Source organism: Triturus cristatus, chromosome 1_1 (genome assembly GCF_964204655.1).
Source record: "Triturus cristatus chromosome 1_1, aTriCri1.1, whole genome shotgun sequence".
Lineage (NCBI taxonomy): Eukaryota > Metazoa > Chordata > Amphibia > Caudata > Salamandridae > Triturus > Triturus cristatus.
The window spans coordinates 43180138-43194373 of NC_140579.1; the positions used below are offsets into that span (position 1 = coordinate 43180138).

The following is a 14236-nucleotide window of genomic DNA, read 5'->3' on the forward strand; positions in this document are numbered from 1 at the left end:
GGGAGCATTGCCTTAATTGTTAGCCAGAGTTCAGCCGGTCTGTTTTTGCCTTCATTTCAGATACTTTTTTCAGGGCTCAAAGGGCAGCGAGGTTGTAGTTACTCTCCAATGTTATGTATTAATGTTTTCAATTAGACCTCATTATAAAAGAAGAAAACACCAGAATTAGGTAAACCCAGTCTTGGACAGGCTGCATTACATGGTTATGCGTTTAAATTCATGCGAAAGAACCATTTATTTTGATTTTTTTAATTTTGGTAGAAAGTGTTCCAGAATCTGACGGCTAGGTGGGACCAGAATTCTTGATTGGGTGTACCAGCAGGAGAGCTCACAAAAGGAGTGATATAGGGCAAAAGTCATTCAGTGTTCTACACACCAATGTCAATATAGAAGAATACCTACTGATAAAGGTTTTGTAGGCTCTGGTATCCTCGTTTTGTCTCCATGCATTGGGCCAGCCCATGAGCACTGTATTGTGCTTCATACCGCCCAGACCGCAGGACTGGATGAGATGTGAGAGGCCGTCTCGCAACTTCTGTGCAACCACCAGCTGGACGAAACCCTTCGTTTTTTCCTTCTCCATAACATACTTGATTGTCTGAAACAAATCATATGGGATAAAAATGTTAGGAAAGCTTGGAAGGAATTAGCTACTTACTTGTAACTCCAGTTTTCCTGCATTGCTGAAATCATTCCTCGTTGTTAGCCTGGACATCCCTAGTAACTTTAAATAGCATCAAACAGTGTTAAAATGGCCATAGGCCTCAATATACTGTTTGTTTAGTAGAGCGTCCACCTTATTTAAAACAGCCAATGAGCTGAAACTGCTGAGCTCTCTTACTCCCTCAAGAGCCCATCATGGTTCAGATTATGTGAAGAGTACACATCATAATAGTGAGCCTTATTCTAAGGAGGAGGAAAGGTCGTATTTAAACATATGAAAGATATCAACGATGGAAAACTGGAGTTACAGGTAAGTACCTCATTTTTTTCCTGGAGCATTGGCTCTTTCATATATTCATATGCTTGAATCCGGATAGCCAGCAGTACATAACATTTCAATAAAGAGGGAAGCTGCCTTACCTTATTCATATAGGTTAAGTAGAACTGCCTGTTCACTGCTGAGTTGGCTGCTTCATTCATTTGTAGGTAGTAATGCCTGGTAAAGGCTTGCCTGCTTTTCCATGTGGCTGCACAGTAAATGTTCTGTAAAGACACTCCCAGCATACACTGCAGCTTGCAGCTGTTTTGCCATTGTTTTGGTAGAGTGTGACCTCACTCCACCCAGGAGTGGATGCTTTCTATTGTTGTGAGAGAAGGTGATGACGATGGACAGCCAAATTGCAATGCCTTTTCCTGGACAGAAGAATGAGACAAAGAATTCATCTGAAGAAAGCAAGTCCTTGGTTTTATTTATGTCGAACCTGATGCACCTACGAAGATCCAGCAAGTGGAAGGATCTCTCAGCAGAAGAAGACTGATGAGAGAATAAAGATTTTAGGATGACAGATTGATTCAAGTGAGCATTTGTTAGGAGCTTTGGCATGAATTTTGGGTTGCTCTGTAAAATCACCTTGTCTTTGGTGAAGCAAAGAAAGGGTGAAAGACTGTGGATTCTCCTACTCTGCTTACTGTGGTGAGAGAAAGTAGGGCAGCCTTCTGCGAGATGAATTTCAGGTGCATTCTATATTTGGGTTCAAAAGAGACAGCAGGAGTTGGCTCAAAACAGGTGTTGGCCTCCAAGGAACTGGAGGACGTCTGACTGGAGAAAGGCACTAAAGTGACCTTTCATTAACTGCTTTAAAATTCTCTGTTAGAAATTAGATGAGGAGTTTTTCCATCCTACGGAATCTTGTGATGGATGCCAAGTGAAGGATGAATAATTGAGAAGCTCTTGGCTAGCCCTAGCAAGTACGATAGCACCTGATAGGGCCGCATGGAAAGCGGGACAAGGCCCTTCATTTTGCACCATTCGCTAAGTCTTTTCCACTTCGCATTGTAGGCCTTAGCTGTAGATGATGTAGGTGCCCTCGCTAAGGTGTCTCATATGCTTAAAGGGTTAGTCATATGGACATACTTCAAGTGGTCAGGAAACATGTAGTCAATCTCAGTGGCTTCGAGTTGCACTAAAGAATCTGTCTGTTGTGTATGGAGGGAAGCCTGGGGAGATTTTTCAACTCGATTGGCAGGTATGAGGACAGCCTCAGCAGGTCGCAGTTCCAAAACAGACTAGACCTTGCTGAGACAACTGGAATCAGGTAACAGTGATCGACTTTTACCTTCCTCAGTACCCAGGGAATAAGGTTAAATGGAGGAAAATAGTAAGCAAACACGTTTTTGACCATGTCTTCGAAATGGCGTTGTCCTCAGGCCACTGCAGATGGAGCCTGCTGCCGTAGTACTAGTGCTTCTTGTTTTCCATGATGGAGAATAGATCTATGGTTAGCTGAACCTATTTCCCAGATGTATTCTACTTAGTCTGGGTGAATTCTCATTTGTGGAAATATGAAACGGCATAGCGGATGACCATCTGCCTGGTTGTTTTGGTATTCCGGAAGACATTCTTCCTTATAGCTTACCTCAATGATGATGACCTATTCCCACAATAGCTGTGCCTTTTCTGGCAGTGAACAGGGCCTTATTCCTTTGCAATGCAGTACATAGAGGTTGTCTTTGCCATCCATATCAACACTGCTTGTTTTGTTAACCTTGGAAGGAACGACTGCAAACTAGTCTGAAGGTCCATAATTCCAGAATGTTAATGTGGGGTTCTTTCTCCACCACTAACTAGAGGCCTCTATTGGACAGCTGCATGTGTGACCCCAATCCATCTGGTGAAGCATCTGTTGTCATCATTATTCTGGTCTTGAAGGATGATATTATTTGAGATTTGATTGAAGTCTTCACCACAACAGGGGTCGGTTGAGCCGTCTTTTGACTTTCACTTTGTCGCTCCATGATCTAGTATCCTGCTATCACTGGAGATACAGATCCTGATCAGTAGTCATAAAAGGTACTTGTATATCCTCACAGGCCCTATTTGCTTGGAGCAAAATGCCTTTGCCATAATCTAAAGTGTTGTAACTATTTCTTACAAGAGGAAAACCTTCCCCAGTTGTGGGTCCAAAATTACCCGTAAGAATTGTAATCTTTTCATGTGATAGATGGAGGGTTTCTCTGTATTCTGGGTCGGTCTAGTTCTTGGAACAGGTTCGCATAGGTGGCTGTGGAGGCACAAGCCTCTTCCTTTGGTGGAGCCATGACAAGCCAGTTGCCCAAGTACAGGTATACTTGGTGACCTTGCCTTTGAAAGAAGGCAGCTATCAACACCGCACATTTAGTAAGATCTGAGGTGCAGACTACAGACCAAATGGAAGCTCCCTATGTTGACAGTTCTGCTACTCCGCTGAAAAACTCAGGTTCAGCCTATGATTTGAATGTAGAAGGACGTGAAAAATATGCATCTTCAAAATGCATGGATGTCAGGTAGTTCCATTCCTGAAGCATCAGGAGTTCTTTGAGGGTTACTATTTGGATTGTTTTTTCAGAAACATGTTCAAAGTTCACAGGTCCAGTATTGACCTCCACTGGCTTGAATTGTTTTTGACCAGAAATAATCTGGAGCAGAATCTGTGATTTCTCTTGAACTTTGGAACGTTTTTTATTTCTCCTTTCAGGAGAGCCAGGACCAACTCTTGTTAAAGCTCCAACTGGTGCAGACAATGTTTGTTCCTTTCTGGGTGGAAGGGCAAGTGTTTTTTGTATAAACTCCAGCGATGAAAATCAAGCTCTCTTCTGGTTGTCCTGGGAGCATAGTCGGAAAGCTCCCTTTTTCTTCAATGATATTTTGCCATAGCATTGGCTCTGATCTGTGACTATAGAGTAGCCAGATCTTCCTTAGATTTTGTGTTAGGAGAAGCCAAGTCTGTAGGTTTGAGATCTCCTTGAGCCATGAATAGTAGCAGAGGCAGGGCAACTCCGAGGAAGCATGCTGTGTTCCTGTCCCGCCAGCCCAAGAATACTGCTCCTGTGAGCTGCCGAAAGTCTAAACTGGAAACATCCATTGCTGTGTCGATAATGATGGCCAATATATTTACATCCTCCTTGATAATGGCATTAGCCTCTTCTCCCCCCTCCTACAGGATGTGGTTGAGGGTGAAAGATTGAGGGTGTAAGATTGTGCCACATCTGGGGATCATTTCATCCGACGATGGCCAAGTCATTTGCAGATTTTATGGATGTCGCAAACATAGAGCTGACCCTGCAACTTTTGTTGTTCATGTGCCTGCCATCCCTGTCTAGAGGTGCTGAAGCTGAGTGACAGATTTTTGATCTACACTGGTCCTCCGCCTCAATGACCAAGTCAGGTTTTAGGTGGCCAGTTAAACACAATGAAAAAGAAAGTCGTGCCCAGTACTTCTTTTCAATGTGTATAATTCTCTGCACAGTGCTGATGTATGCAATGGTTTGACACACTTTGACCAGTCGTATTCCAGTATCGGAATGGATCTTGTTTTCAGAGTTTCTTTGAAATCATATAGAAAACATTGCTGCTCCACAGAGCCCAAGGGAAAATCAAACTTTTTTGCTGCTCTTTCTAGCAGGGTGTGAAAGTGGGTGATGTTATGTTGAGGTAAATCAAGTTGTGTAGGTGATTTGTCACCTTCCTTAGAAAGGATGTAGACCACCCGCTCATTGTCTTGTCCATCTTCGCATAAAACATATCTTGCATGCAATAAGAGTAAGATGTGGGGGCAGATGTATTATGTTTCGCTAGGTTTTGGTAGAATGGGGCCTAGAAATTGATCTGGCCCCATGGGAAAAGGCAGGGGCAAGAAGAGCAGTTTTACTGGTTGCAGAGGAGGTGGGGGTGTTGGCATTCAGGGAGGAGGGGGTGGTGGCACTGGCTTATTAAATAAAAATCCTGTATGTGGTTGAGAATGAGGCTGCTGTGCTGTCCAGCCTCTTGGATTCCCTATCTATTGGGTGGTAGGGAATGCACAAAGATTTACATGGGAGGTAGAAGTTTGGACCACCAACCTCTCCAAGGTAGGGTGTTGTGTGAAGAAATTGGCATCCCCAGGGGCAGGGCAGTCACGGCAGGCAATTGTCATGTTCACAAGAGGCTCGGAGCTGGGCTTGGACCATGTCACAGGCAAGATGTCTGTAAGGGCTTAATTAAATGGGAGAAGCGGTTCTGATGGGGGTCACTCCCAGCTGAAAAACATCTAGCAAGATGTTAGTCTTGGCTACCACAGAGGGACAGCTAAAGTCCAGGACCTCGGCTACTCTTCTTACCACCATTGGAAAGGACGCTCCCTGCTCTGTAACCACGGTAGGGTGAGAAAGCATGGCAGTATCTGAAGAAGTAGAAAGACCATTAACTTCCACCAAGTCCGCACACCAGTCCATGTTTGGGTCAAAAGGCTGGCATTCTTCAGGGTCCAGAGACTTCCCCCCAATCCTTCCTGAGTGCCAGGCCATAGGAATAGAGCTCCAGCTCCGACCTGGAAGGCATGGCTCCAGTCGGCACCAGAGTCTGCATTGGATGACGTTCCTCTGGCTCTGTGTCGGAGTCGGGGATCAGAATGGGGACAGTGCCGTTGGTGAGCAGCGGCATTGGCACTGGGGAAGGTCGAGGTGGTACAACCAGCGTCATTCTAGATCCATACATGGATCCTAGGGGTTCGAATGGTGCTGGGATGGAACCGCCAGCATTGATCAAGCAGGGGTCCCTCCTCCACCTGCGGGCCCTGAAGGCACGCCGGCGGTGGTGGGCCACTCAAATATGAGGTGCATGACCCCATAAAACTACTTAATTTGAGCAGGGGGTCATACAGCTCCTGGAAACTCGAGGAGGGGCGAAGCCAGCCCAGGCGCTGGCTCAATCGCAGAGCTAAACCTCGAATGTCGACTCTCCTTCGTCTCGCCTGCAGACGGACGAGATGAAGTCGAAGACCTCTTCGACTTCTTGCTCTTCTTCTTGAGGTAGGACTTACCAGAGTGATCTGAGGACTTTGAATGCAATGAAGATCTTGGGTTCTGCAACCAATCCAGAGACCTTCCTCTCGACTGGGATCCAGACTTTTGGGCATTGCATGCTGAACCATCAGGAGCTTGAAGGACTGCTCCCTCTGGGCCTTCGGATTCATTGCACAACAGTCAAAGCAGGTCTTCACATCATGGTTGAGTTTGAGGAACCTGAGACGAGCAAGGTGGAGGTCCATCACCAGCATGATAGGTGACAGGAGCTGCAGGACTTGAAGTCGGACTTTCGAGATGACATCCCTGTCACACCAGGAGAAGATTCTCTCAAAAGAGTTTGGCAAAGGTGGAAAATAAGCTAGTCAAAAAGTGAATAACGGGTAGATCTATTCGTAACTGCGATGACTGGGGCGGAAAGAAAAGAGCTGATGTCTGCAGCCTGGGGTGGCGCCTGTATAGGCACCACACATCACTACAGGTGTGGACATTGCCAATAAAGCCAGACGGAGCCGATCGATGCCACTCCCAGCAGACAGGGGTACTGCTCATGAAACTTTCCCAGATCCAGACTGACGCCTGGGGATAATTTTAAGGTAAGGAATCTGCAGCTAAAAGTCTTGATCAGATTACATCTCACAGTCTGATGACAGGATCAATGACAGAAGAAATCCGAGCTATGGTGGCCTCTAGTGAGAGAATAAAACCTCAACACTTCCAACTCATTGGCCGAAATTCAGCTGGGTTCAAATGATGTGCATATGCTACTGAAAACACCGTTGTTCAGGCTGAAGGCTGTTTTAGCATTGTTTGCTTCTATTTAAAATTACTGGCGATTCAGAGCCTTATGATGGGGAATGGTTCAAGCACGTCAATTTATGAAAGATCCAATGCAGAAGAAATATAAGGTATTTATATTAAGAACAACACCCCCACAGGGGAACTTAGTAAAGGTATTAAGCATCAGTGAAGTAGTGTGGGAATGTACTAGTAGGGAGAAACAATGCCATTAACTAGAGGTGAGGGAGTAATTTTCCACTCACATAGATAGATGGAGGAATAAAACGCTATACTGTGGTAGATGCACTTACCTCCTGGATGTAACAAAGAAATCCTCCAAACTGATCTTGTCGCACACTAAAAACTTTCTCCTAAATGCAGCTCCATCACATGTTGTTCCACACACATTTTACATGCTCACTTCTCTTCCCCTATAGTAATTTATTTTGCTTCATTTGATTTGATTTATAGACTTATAAAGCGCAATGTATGCCCGAGGGCGTCTTGGCGCTAGAGTAGGTAGGAGTACTGAACTATTTGGTGGTCCTAGGAATTTGGCGTTTCAGTTGGCAAATAGCCAAGTTTTCAATAGCTTTCTAAATGACATGAGTGATGTGCTGTTTTTTTCTGAATCGGTAGGCTGTTCCAGGTTTTCGCTGTTCCTAACAGGAAACTTCTGCCTCCCCAACAGTCCTGCTTGTACCTGGGGATTGACAGTAATTGCGAATGACCTGACCTTAGATTTCCGGTTGGTATATATCTTTGGAGATGTGTTCTTATATACAAAGGTCCTCTGCCCTGTAGGGCCTTATATGCTAGGCATTGTGACTTGAATTTAATTTTCTTTTCCACTTGAAGCCAATGGAGGTCTCTCAACCGATGGGAAACTGGTTCGTATTTGGGTATATCTAAAATTAATCTTGCTGCTGCATTCTGCATTCGCTGAAGCTTCAGTAGGAGTTGAGACTGTAACCCCACATATAGCGTGTTGCCGTAATCCAGTCTCGAAAGGGCCAATGCTGTGACTAATGTCTTCAATGCATCTTCAGGGATGAACGGGCTGATTTTCCTGATCATTTTCAGGATGCCACAAAAAGTTGAGGCAAGTTTGTTGATCTGACATTCAAATGTCAGTTTTTCATCGAATATTACCCCCAGGTTTCTAACATTTGGGACTGGAGTAGGGCATTCACCCATATTAACTGGCCACCATTTTGGGGACCAGAAAGAGGTGTTTGCCCCTAATAGTAGTACCTTGGTTTTTTCACCGTTCAATTTAAGGCAGTTTTTCTGCATCCAAGTGTTTATGTGTGACATACAGATATTGAATTGATCGGGTGTGTCATTGATGTTATTTGAGATTGATACCACCACCTGGGTGTCGTCGGCGTATGATATCACTGAAAAACCACATTGCCTGATGATTGCTTCTCAAAGATCCCTTCTTCCTTCTTCCTATTAGGCTACATTCCTTTTAATAAACTTGCTGTTCCAACCCTTCAAGTTACACCATGCTCTTTTCCAATAAGTCTGCCCTTAAACTCAGAATGCTGGTTCTGTTGTTGGAAGCTAACAGATGAGGAAAATGTGTGCCCCTCTCAACACAACTTCCCCATTGACGAGGAGACAAGCTCTGCATATCTTATCCAATTATAGTAGCAATTCACTAGTATGATCTCAAACGTTGCCTCTTTCTATTGTTATTGACCACCATCATTGAAGATTCCGAGAGAAAGTTGGTGCCAAACAAGATGTCATACCCAATGACATTTAAAATAACTAAGTATCAATAATGTAGTTGCTTCTTTAGGATATCGCACCCCGCTGCAAAAAAACGTCATAAGAGACATGGGGTCCCTATGACAACTGACCTGCTCAGCTGCCAGGAATTCTCCATAGTTCTCCAGGAAGTTGCCTACAAGAACAGAGGCGACAATAGTGAGCCCTTTTCCTGCCTTGAGCTGAGAGGCAAAAGTCAGCAGCCGAGGGTGCTTCACGTGGAGGTCCTCATCCAGCTTCAGCATCACCAGGAGCTGCGGCCTGCAAGGGTAAAGCAGGGATGGGTAAATAGAGAACTGATTTAGATAGCTCCTGGATGTGATAAACATATTAGGGTTCAAAGCGATTCTGGATTGTGCACAAACCGTGGGTTGAAAACATTGAATGTGTTGTCAGGTGCCACAGAGGTATCACTCTCATAACCCAAGGAGTGTGTTCAATCAAAAGGTCCCATGCGTTGGCTGACAACAGACAACGTGCCTCTGGGCGCGCCGTGTATGCTTCGCTGAAAGCGAATGAAACGTTTGTACTGAAGTGTTGAAACAAAACAGAAGATGATGCTTGGTTCCAAACTTTAATTTCAACTCAAAGGTTAATCCGTATAATCATATACTGGAAATTATTTCACATAAATGACATCGCTGTGTCACACTTCATCTCAAGTGATAGACTTGATCCCAATGCATTTCCGGCCCCTCTGGCCCTTCATCAGGGAAATCTAAATAACAAAGAAATATATACATGTCACTGAATGGTGTAATGAGGGGTTTGCCATTAAACAAAAGACTGAAGGACATTGCCTAAAAAAGCGAGATTACGCTAAAAAAAATCACAGTGTGACGATGCTAACAGAAAGAACATCACCATGAATTGGTTTGCATGGAAACATTATGAGATCATCATGTCATTAAACAGCGTGAAACACAGTCAAAAAGATGTGCCGAAATGTTCACAGTTCTTAAAGAGAAACGAGCAAATATTGATAATTGATCAATGAAACGTTAAAGAAAAAGTTCACCCTAAAACGTGCACCGTGGCTTGTAAATAAGAAAGAAAAAGAAGGGGAAAAGTTCCAACCGTACCAAAATTCTATGAAAGACTCCCGTGTGTCGTGTGAAGTGTCCCTGTGCTCAGATGTTCCCAGAAAGTCGGTGAGGGTTTGAAAAAAGCGTATTGTGAGCCGAAAAACAAAGAGTGCACCAATTCGAAAGAGAACGCGTAGATGAGAAAAACTCATTGGTGAAGCGGGGCTCCATACCTGTTGTGTGCAACGGTGTCAATCGTTCCTGTCTCGGGTTCGTTTGTGTACCTTGGGGCGTGCTCTTAAAAAGGAAATCCGTGAAAAACCGGAAGTGACATAAACGGACGTTACACCACGAGTGTGTATTAAATGTAATAACCGAAAATGAGCGCCATCTTGCAAGTAGTGAAAGTGAGACGTCATGAATGAAAGAAACCCAGATTAATCAGAACAGATAAGAAAATAAAAGCGAACAAGCGTGAAAAAGTGAGAAATGCAGTGTTGTGAACACACTATGATGCTGAAAACGTTCGTAACAACTGTGCGTATTTTGATGATGTCATAGTTCAAAGATAACAAGCAAATTCCAAGCGGTCATTGAGACCCTTTGGTTTCAAAGATTCCAATTTGTAAATCCAATAGTTTTCACGCTGTAACAAGAAAGTGTTATTGTCTCTGCCTTCCTTTTTCACCACAGTCTCTAGTATCATGAACTTCAGTTGTGCAATGTTGTGCTGATTGTCCAGAAAATGCATAGCAACGGTTGATTTGGGATTGCTGGTACGTATGTTGTTCTTGTGTTCGTGTATGCGTGTCTTTATCTTCCTTTCAGTTTTACCCACATATACGAGGCCACACGGGCATTTCAGTACGTAAATTACGTTGGTGATGTCACAGGTGGCATTCACTTGTAATTTAATCGGGGTGCCCCTCATGGGGTGTGCAATTTTGTTGCCTTTAATGATGTTGTTGCAATTGCTGCAGTTTAAACAGGGGATTGTCCCCCGAAATTCCATGATAGATGTCTCAATATTGGGTCGAATCAGTTCCTGTATGGTTTTACTCCTGGTGTGTGCGAACATTGGTGGGTCGCTGAAAATGCCATTGAAATCGGTTTCAAGGGCCAGAACTGGCCAGTGCCTTTCAATAGACTGTTTAAATTTGTGGCTCATGGTTGAGAAACGGGAGACTACCACCATGCGATGTTGTTCTCTTCGTGTGGTTGATTGTAATAAAGTCTCACGTGATGTACTGGCCACTTTGGTGACTGCATTCTGTAAAATCGTTTGAGGATAGCCACGGTTGACAAATCGTTGTACCATTGCCTGTGTTTGTGCATGTAACTCTAAATGATCAGACACTATTCTCTTCACCCTGAGCAGTTGCGAGAATGGTAAGTGGTTTTTCAGTGATGGTTGGTGAAAGCTCGTGTAGTGTAAAAGATTGTTGCGATCGGTGGGTTTCCTAAACACGGATGTGGTGAGTTGTTTGTCGCATATTTTCAGCAGAACATCCAAGTATGTGATAGATGAGTCGTGAATGTTAAAAGTGAACTGAATGCGATCATTGATCTGGTTTAAATTGTCCAAAGCTGACTGAAGGGAATTCAATGTGCCAAAACATAATACAAAAATGTCATCAATATAACGCAAAAAAAGGTGTGCATGTTTTTGCCAAGTGTCCAAACTTAAAATTAATTTACTTTCAATTGCATGCATGAAGAGGTTTGCGTAGGTCGGTGCGGCACAATTGCCCATCGATGTGCCAGTTAGCTGTAAATAATAATTGTCATTCCATTTGAAGTAGCTCTGATAAAGTGTGAAAGAAAGAAGCTGTCAGGTTCCTCAGCTCCTCAGGATCGGAACGATGCTCGTTATGGTCCACCCCTCGATAGCTTCAAGTCTGATGGCTATTACAGCGCAGATTATTGAAGTGATCGAGTGAGGGAAGGAAAGGGAGGGGACAGCAGGGAAGGAGACCTGAAATGATATAAGAACAGCTCGTTAAACACTGATCCTCCACCCACCTCTCTACCCTACTAGGTTGTATGTGAGTGCAGTTCCCTCAATATCAACACTACCTGTAAAGGAAAATAACGAAGTGCAATTTTCATCAAGTGTGACCTTTGGTTTTTTCACCCTCAGCTCGAGGGTCCAGAGGACTAGGCTTGTTCACATAAGAACATTTATATCCCACTATAAGAAAGAGCACAGGATTAATTACACGCCACCACGACACTCAGGGTATTCTCTAGTATTTCTTTTCTAACCCCCAACGTACCCATGTGTTATAGGTGTTTTGCATCACAGAGGAAGTATGAGCTCTTCACCAGTCAACCACATACCCCTGCTAAGGAAACACAATCAGGACAGTTTATGTGCTATGACCTTTCTGTATGTGATACAATAACGAAATCAAAAACAATTCCACACTCCTGTGTGCGGAATACAAGTGACCAAAGTTCCGTGTTAATCACCACACGGTCTTGTTTGAGTTCAACATATACTTTAATGCCCGTGGGATGGATATGGCTCCAACACCGATATTCCTGCAACTCGCAATAGCCTACAAACGTGTGGCTCTCCAACGAGGAGGAACACCTGGTGCGGACCTTCCACTCAGAGCCTTGCTTTAGTCAGTTACCGCTATGCGTAACCGGGGAGTTCTAGAAGGTGATTGTCTCAAGCTGTAGAGGTTTGTTAAAGCGAGGCGGTGCACAGCACCCTTACCGCAACCGCAAACGGAGGAAGAGTAATGCCAACTCTGTGCGCGTTACCCACTGACAAAGCTGTTGCTTGACGAGGACCAAAACCGGAGATACCCTCCCAGAGGGCTTCTCCGCTCTGCACTGCCACCAAATCCCGTGGAATCGCTGAGTGTTCAGACGAAGGAACGAGGACTGCAACCAAGACACGCTGCGCCCTCACTACAAACAGGATAATCGGCAACGCCGCCAGCGCGGAAGTGCTCTATGAAGCCTTCCGCGTCTGCGCGCGCATGCCTGAGGTGCTAATGCTCATGGGACATGTAGTCTCTGGGTCTCTACCGCGATAAACCGAAAGAGACTCTGTTGTTTGTGAGTTGGCCGCGCGTGTCCTTGTCAGAAGCTCCATCAAAAAAATTTGAAAATCATGATCCAAATCAGAATGGATTAGTGTTTCTTCGATGGCTTCAATCCCCAAATTGTGGGGAATCGAGGTGTAAAGCGACTTGACGTCAATCGTGCATAGCCAAACTTCTTCATCCTTGGGTAGTGTGATCTGGTTAATTTTAATCAAAAAGTCAGTGGTGTCTCTGACATATGTGTTCATTTGTAGGACAAATGCCTGAAGATGGATGTCTAGAAATTTGCCGATGGTCTCATGTATACTGCCTTTCGTAGAAACTATTGGGCGCATGGGCGGGTTCTTCAGGTCCTTATGAATCTTGGGTAGCATGTGTAGTGTAGGCGTTCTGGGGTGCAGAGAAATCAAGAACTTTTTTGTCTTCTCATCAATGGTGCCATTTTCCACAGCCTTGTTTACTATCCCTTGTAATAGTGCTTGAAAAGCGACAGTTGGATCCTGTGGCAGAATCATGTAAGTGTCTCTGTCGTTCACGTGTTGATTGACTTGAGCCTGGTAAAAAGCTGTGTCCATTATGACTAGGGCGCCGCCCTTGTCGGCTTTCTGACAAGTGATGTCGCGGTTATCAGCCAGTTTGTCTAATATTGCTCGTTCCTTGTTGGTTAGATTCTGGAGTTTGGATCGTTTCTTAAAGTTGAAAGATTGTATGTCATTCTTCACTAGATTCTCAAAAGAGTCTAGTGTTTTGTGAGAGATGGGTGCCTGATAGGTGCTCCTGGTGCGAAGGTGTTTTAACAGGTGAGTTTCATTTTTGTCGGGAGATTGTACCACATTCTCAAAAAAGTGTCTTAATCGGAGGTTGCGCATGAACTTGAATAGACTGATGTCCAACTCCAATTTGTTTGTGTGGAAAGTGGGTACAAACGATGTTCCCTTCTGTAATGTGCGAGATTCCATACTTGTGATTTGATGACTGGAAATGTTGATAACCAGCTGTTCTGAATCTAAGGTCTCTTCCCTTTGTTCCGTCGACCCATCGAAGGTTGAGCCTTCGGACTGGGTATGGGTGGTGGGGCGTCTTTTGCCCCTCCTGGGTCTAGTTGATCTTTTTGGCCTACCTCTAAAAAAGGTACATTGGTGTCGGATTGAATCCAGCTGGTTATCAACAGTGCACATTTTAGGGTGAAATTTTCTTTAACGTTTCATTTATCACTTATCAATATTTGCTCGTTTCTCTATAAAAACTGTGAACATTTCGGCACATCTTTTTGACTGTGTTTCACGTTGTTTAATGACATGATGATCTCATAATGTTTCCATGCAAACCAATTCATGGTGATGTTCTTTCTGTTAGCATCGTCACACTGTGATTCTTTTAGCGTAATCTCGCTTTTTTAGGCAATGTCCTTCAGTCTTTTGTTTAATGGCAAACCCCTCATAACACCATTCAGTGACATGTATATATTTCTTTGTTATTTAGATTCCCCTGATGAAGGGCCAGAGGGGCCGGAAATGCATTGGGATCAAGTCTATCACTTGAGATGAAGTGTGACACAGCGATGTCATTTATGTGAAATAATTTCCAGTATATGATTATACGGATTAACCT

The 14236-nt window shown here is 44.1% G+C and overlaps 1 protein-coding gene across 2 annotated transcripts in view; it reads right to left on the reverse strand.

Moving 5' to 3' along the window:
• The window catches only part of LOC146869314 (solute carrier family 12 member 6-like), an 818593-nt gene that overhangs the window by 266421 nt on the left and 537936 nt on the right, over positions 1-14236 (reverse strand). For both annotated transcript variants that reach the window (XM_085648043.1, XM_085647962.1), the window contains 2 exons: positions 8634-8802; positions 403-598 (listed from right to left, as the gene is read on the reverse strand). In XM_085648043.1, the coding sequence (XP_085504169.1) occupies positions 403-598; positions 8634-8802 (365 nt within the window). The remainder of the gene's footprint in view (positions 1-402; positions 599-8633; positions 8803-14236) is intronic.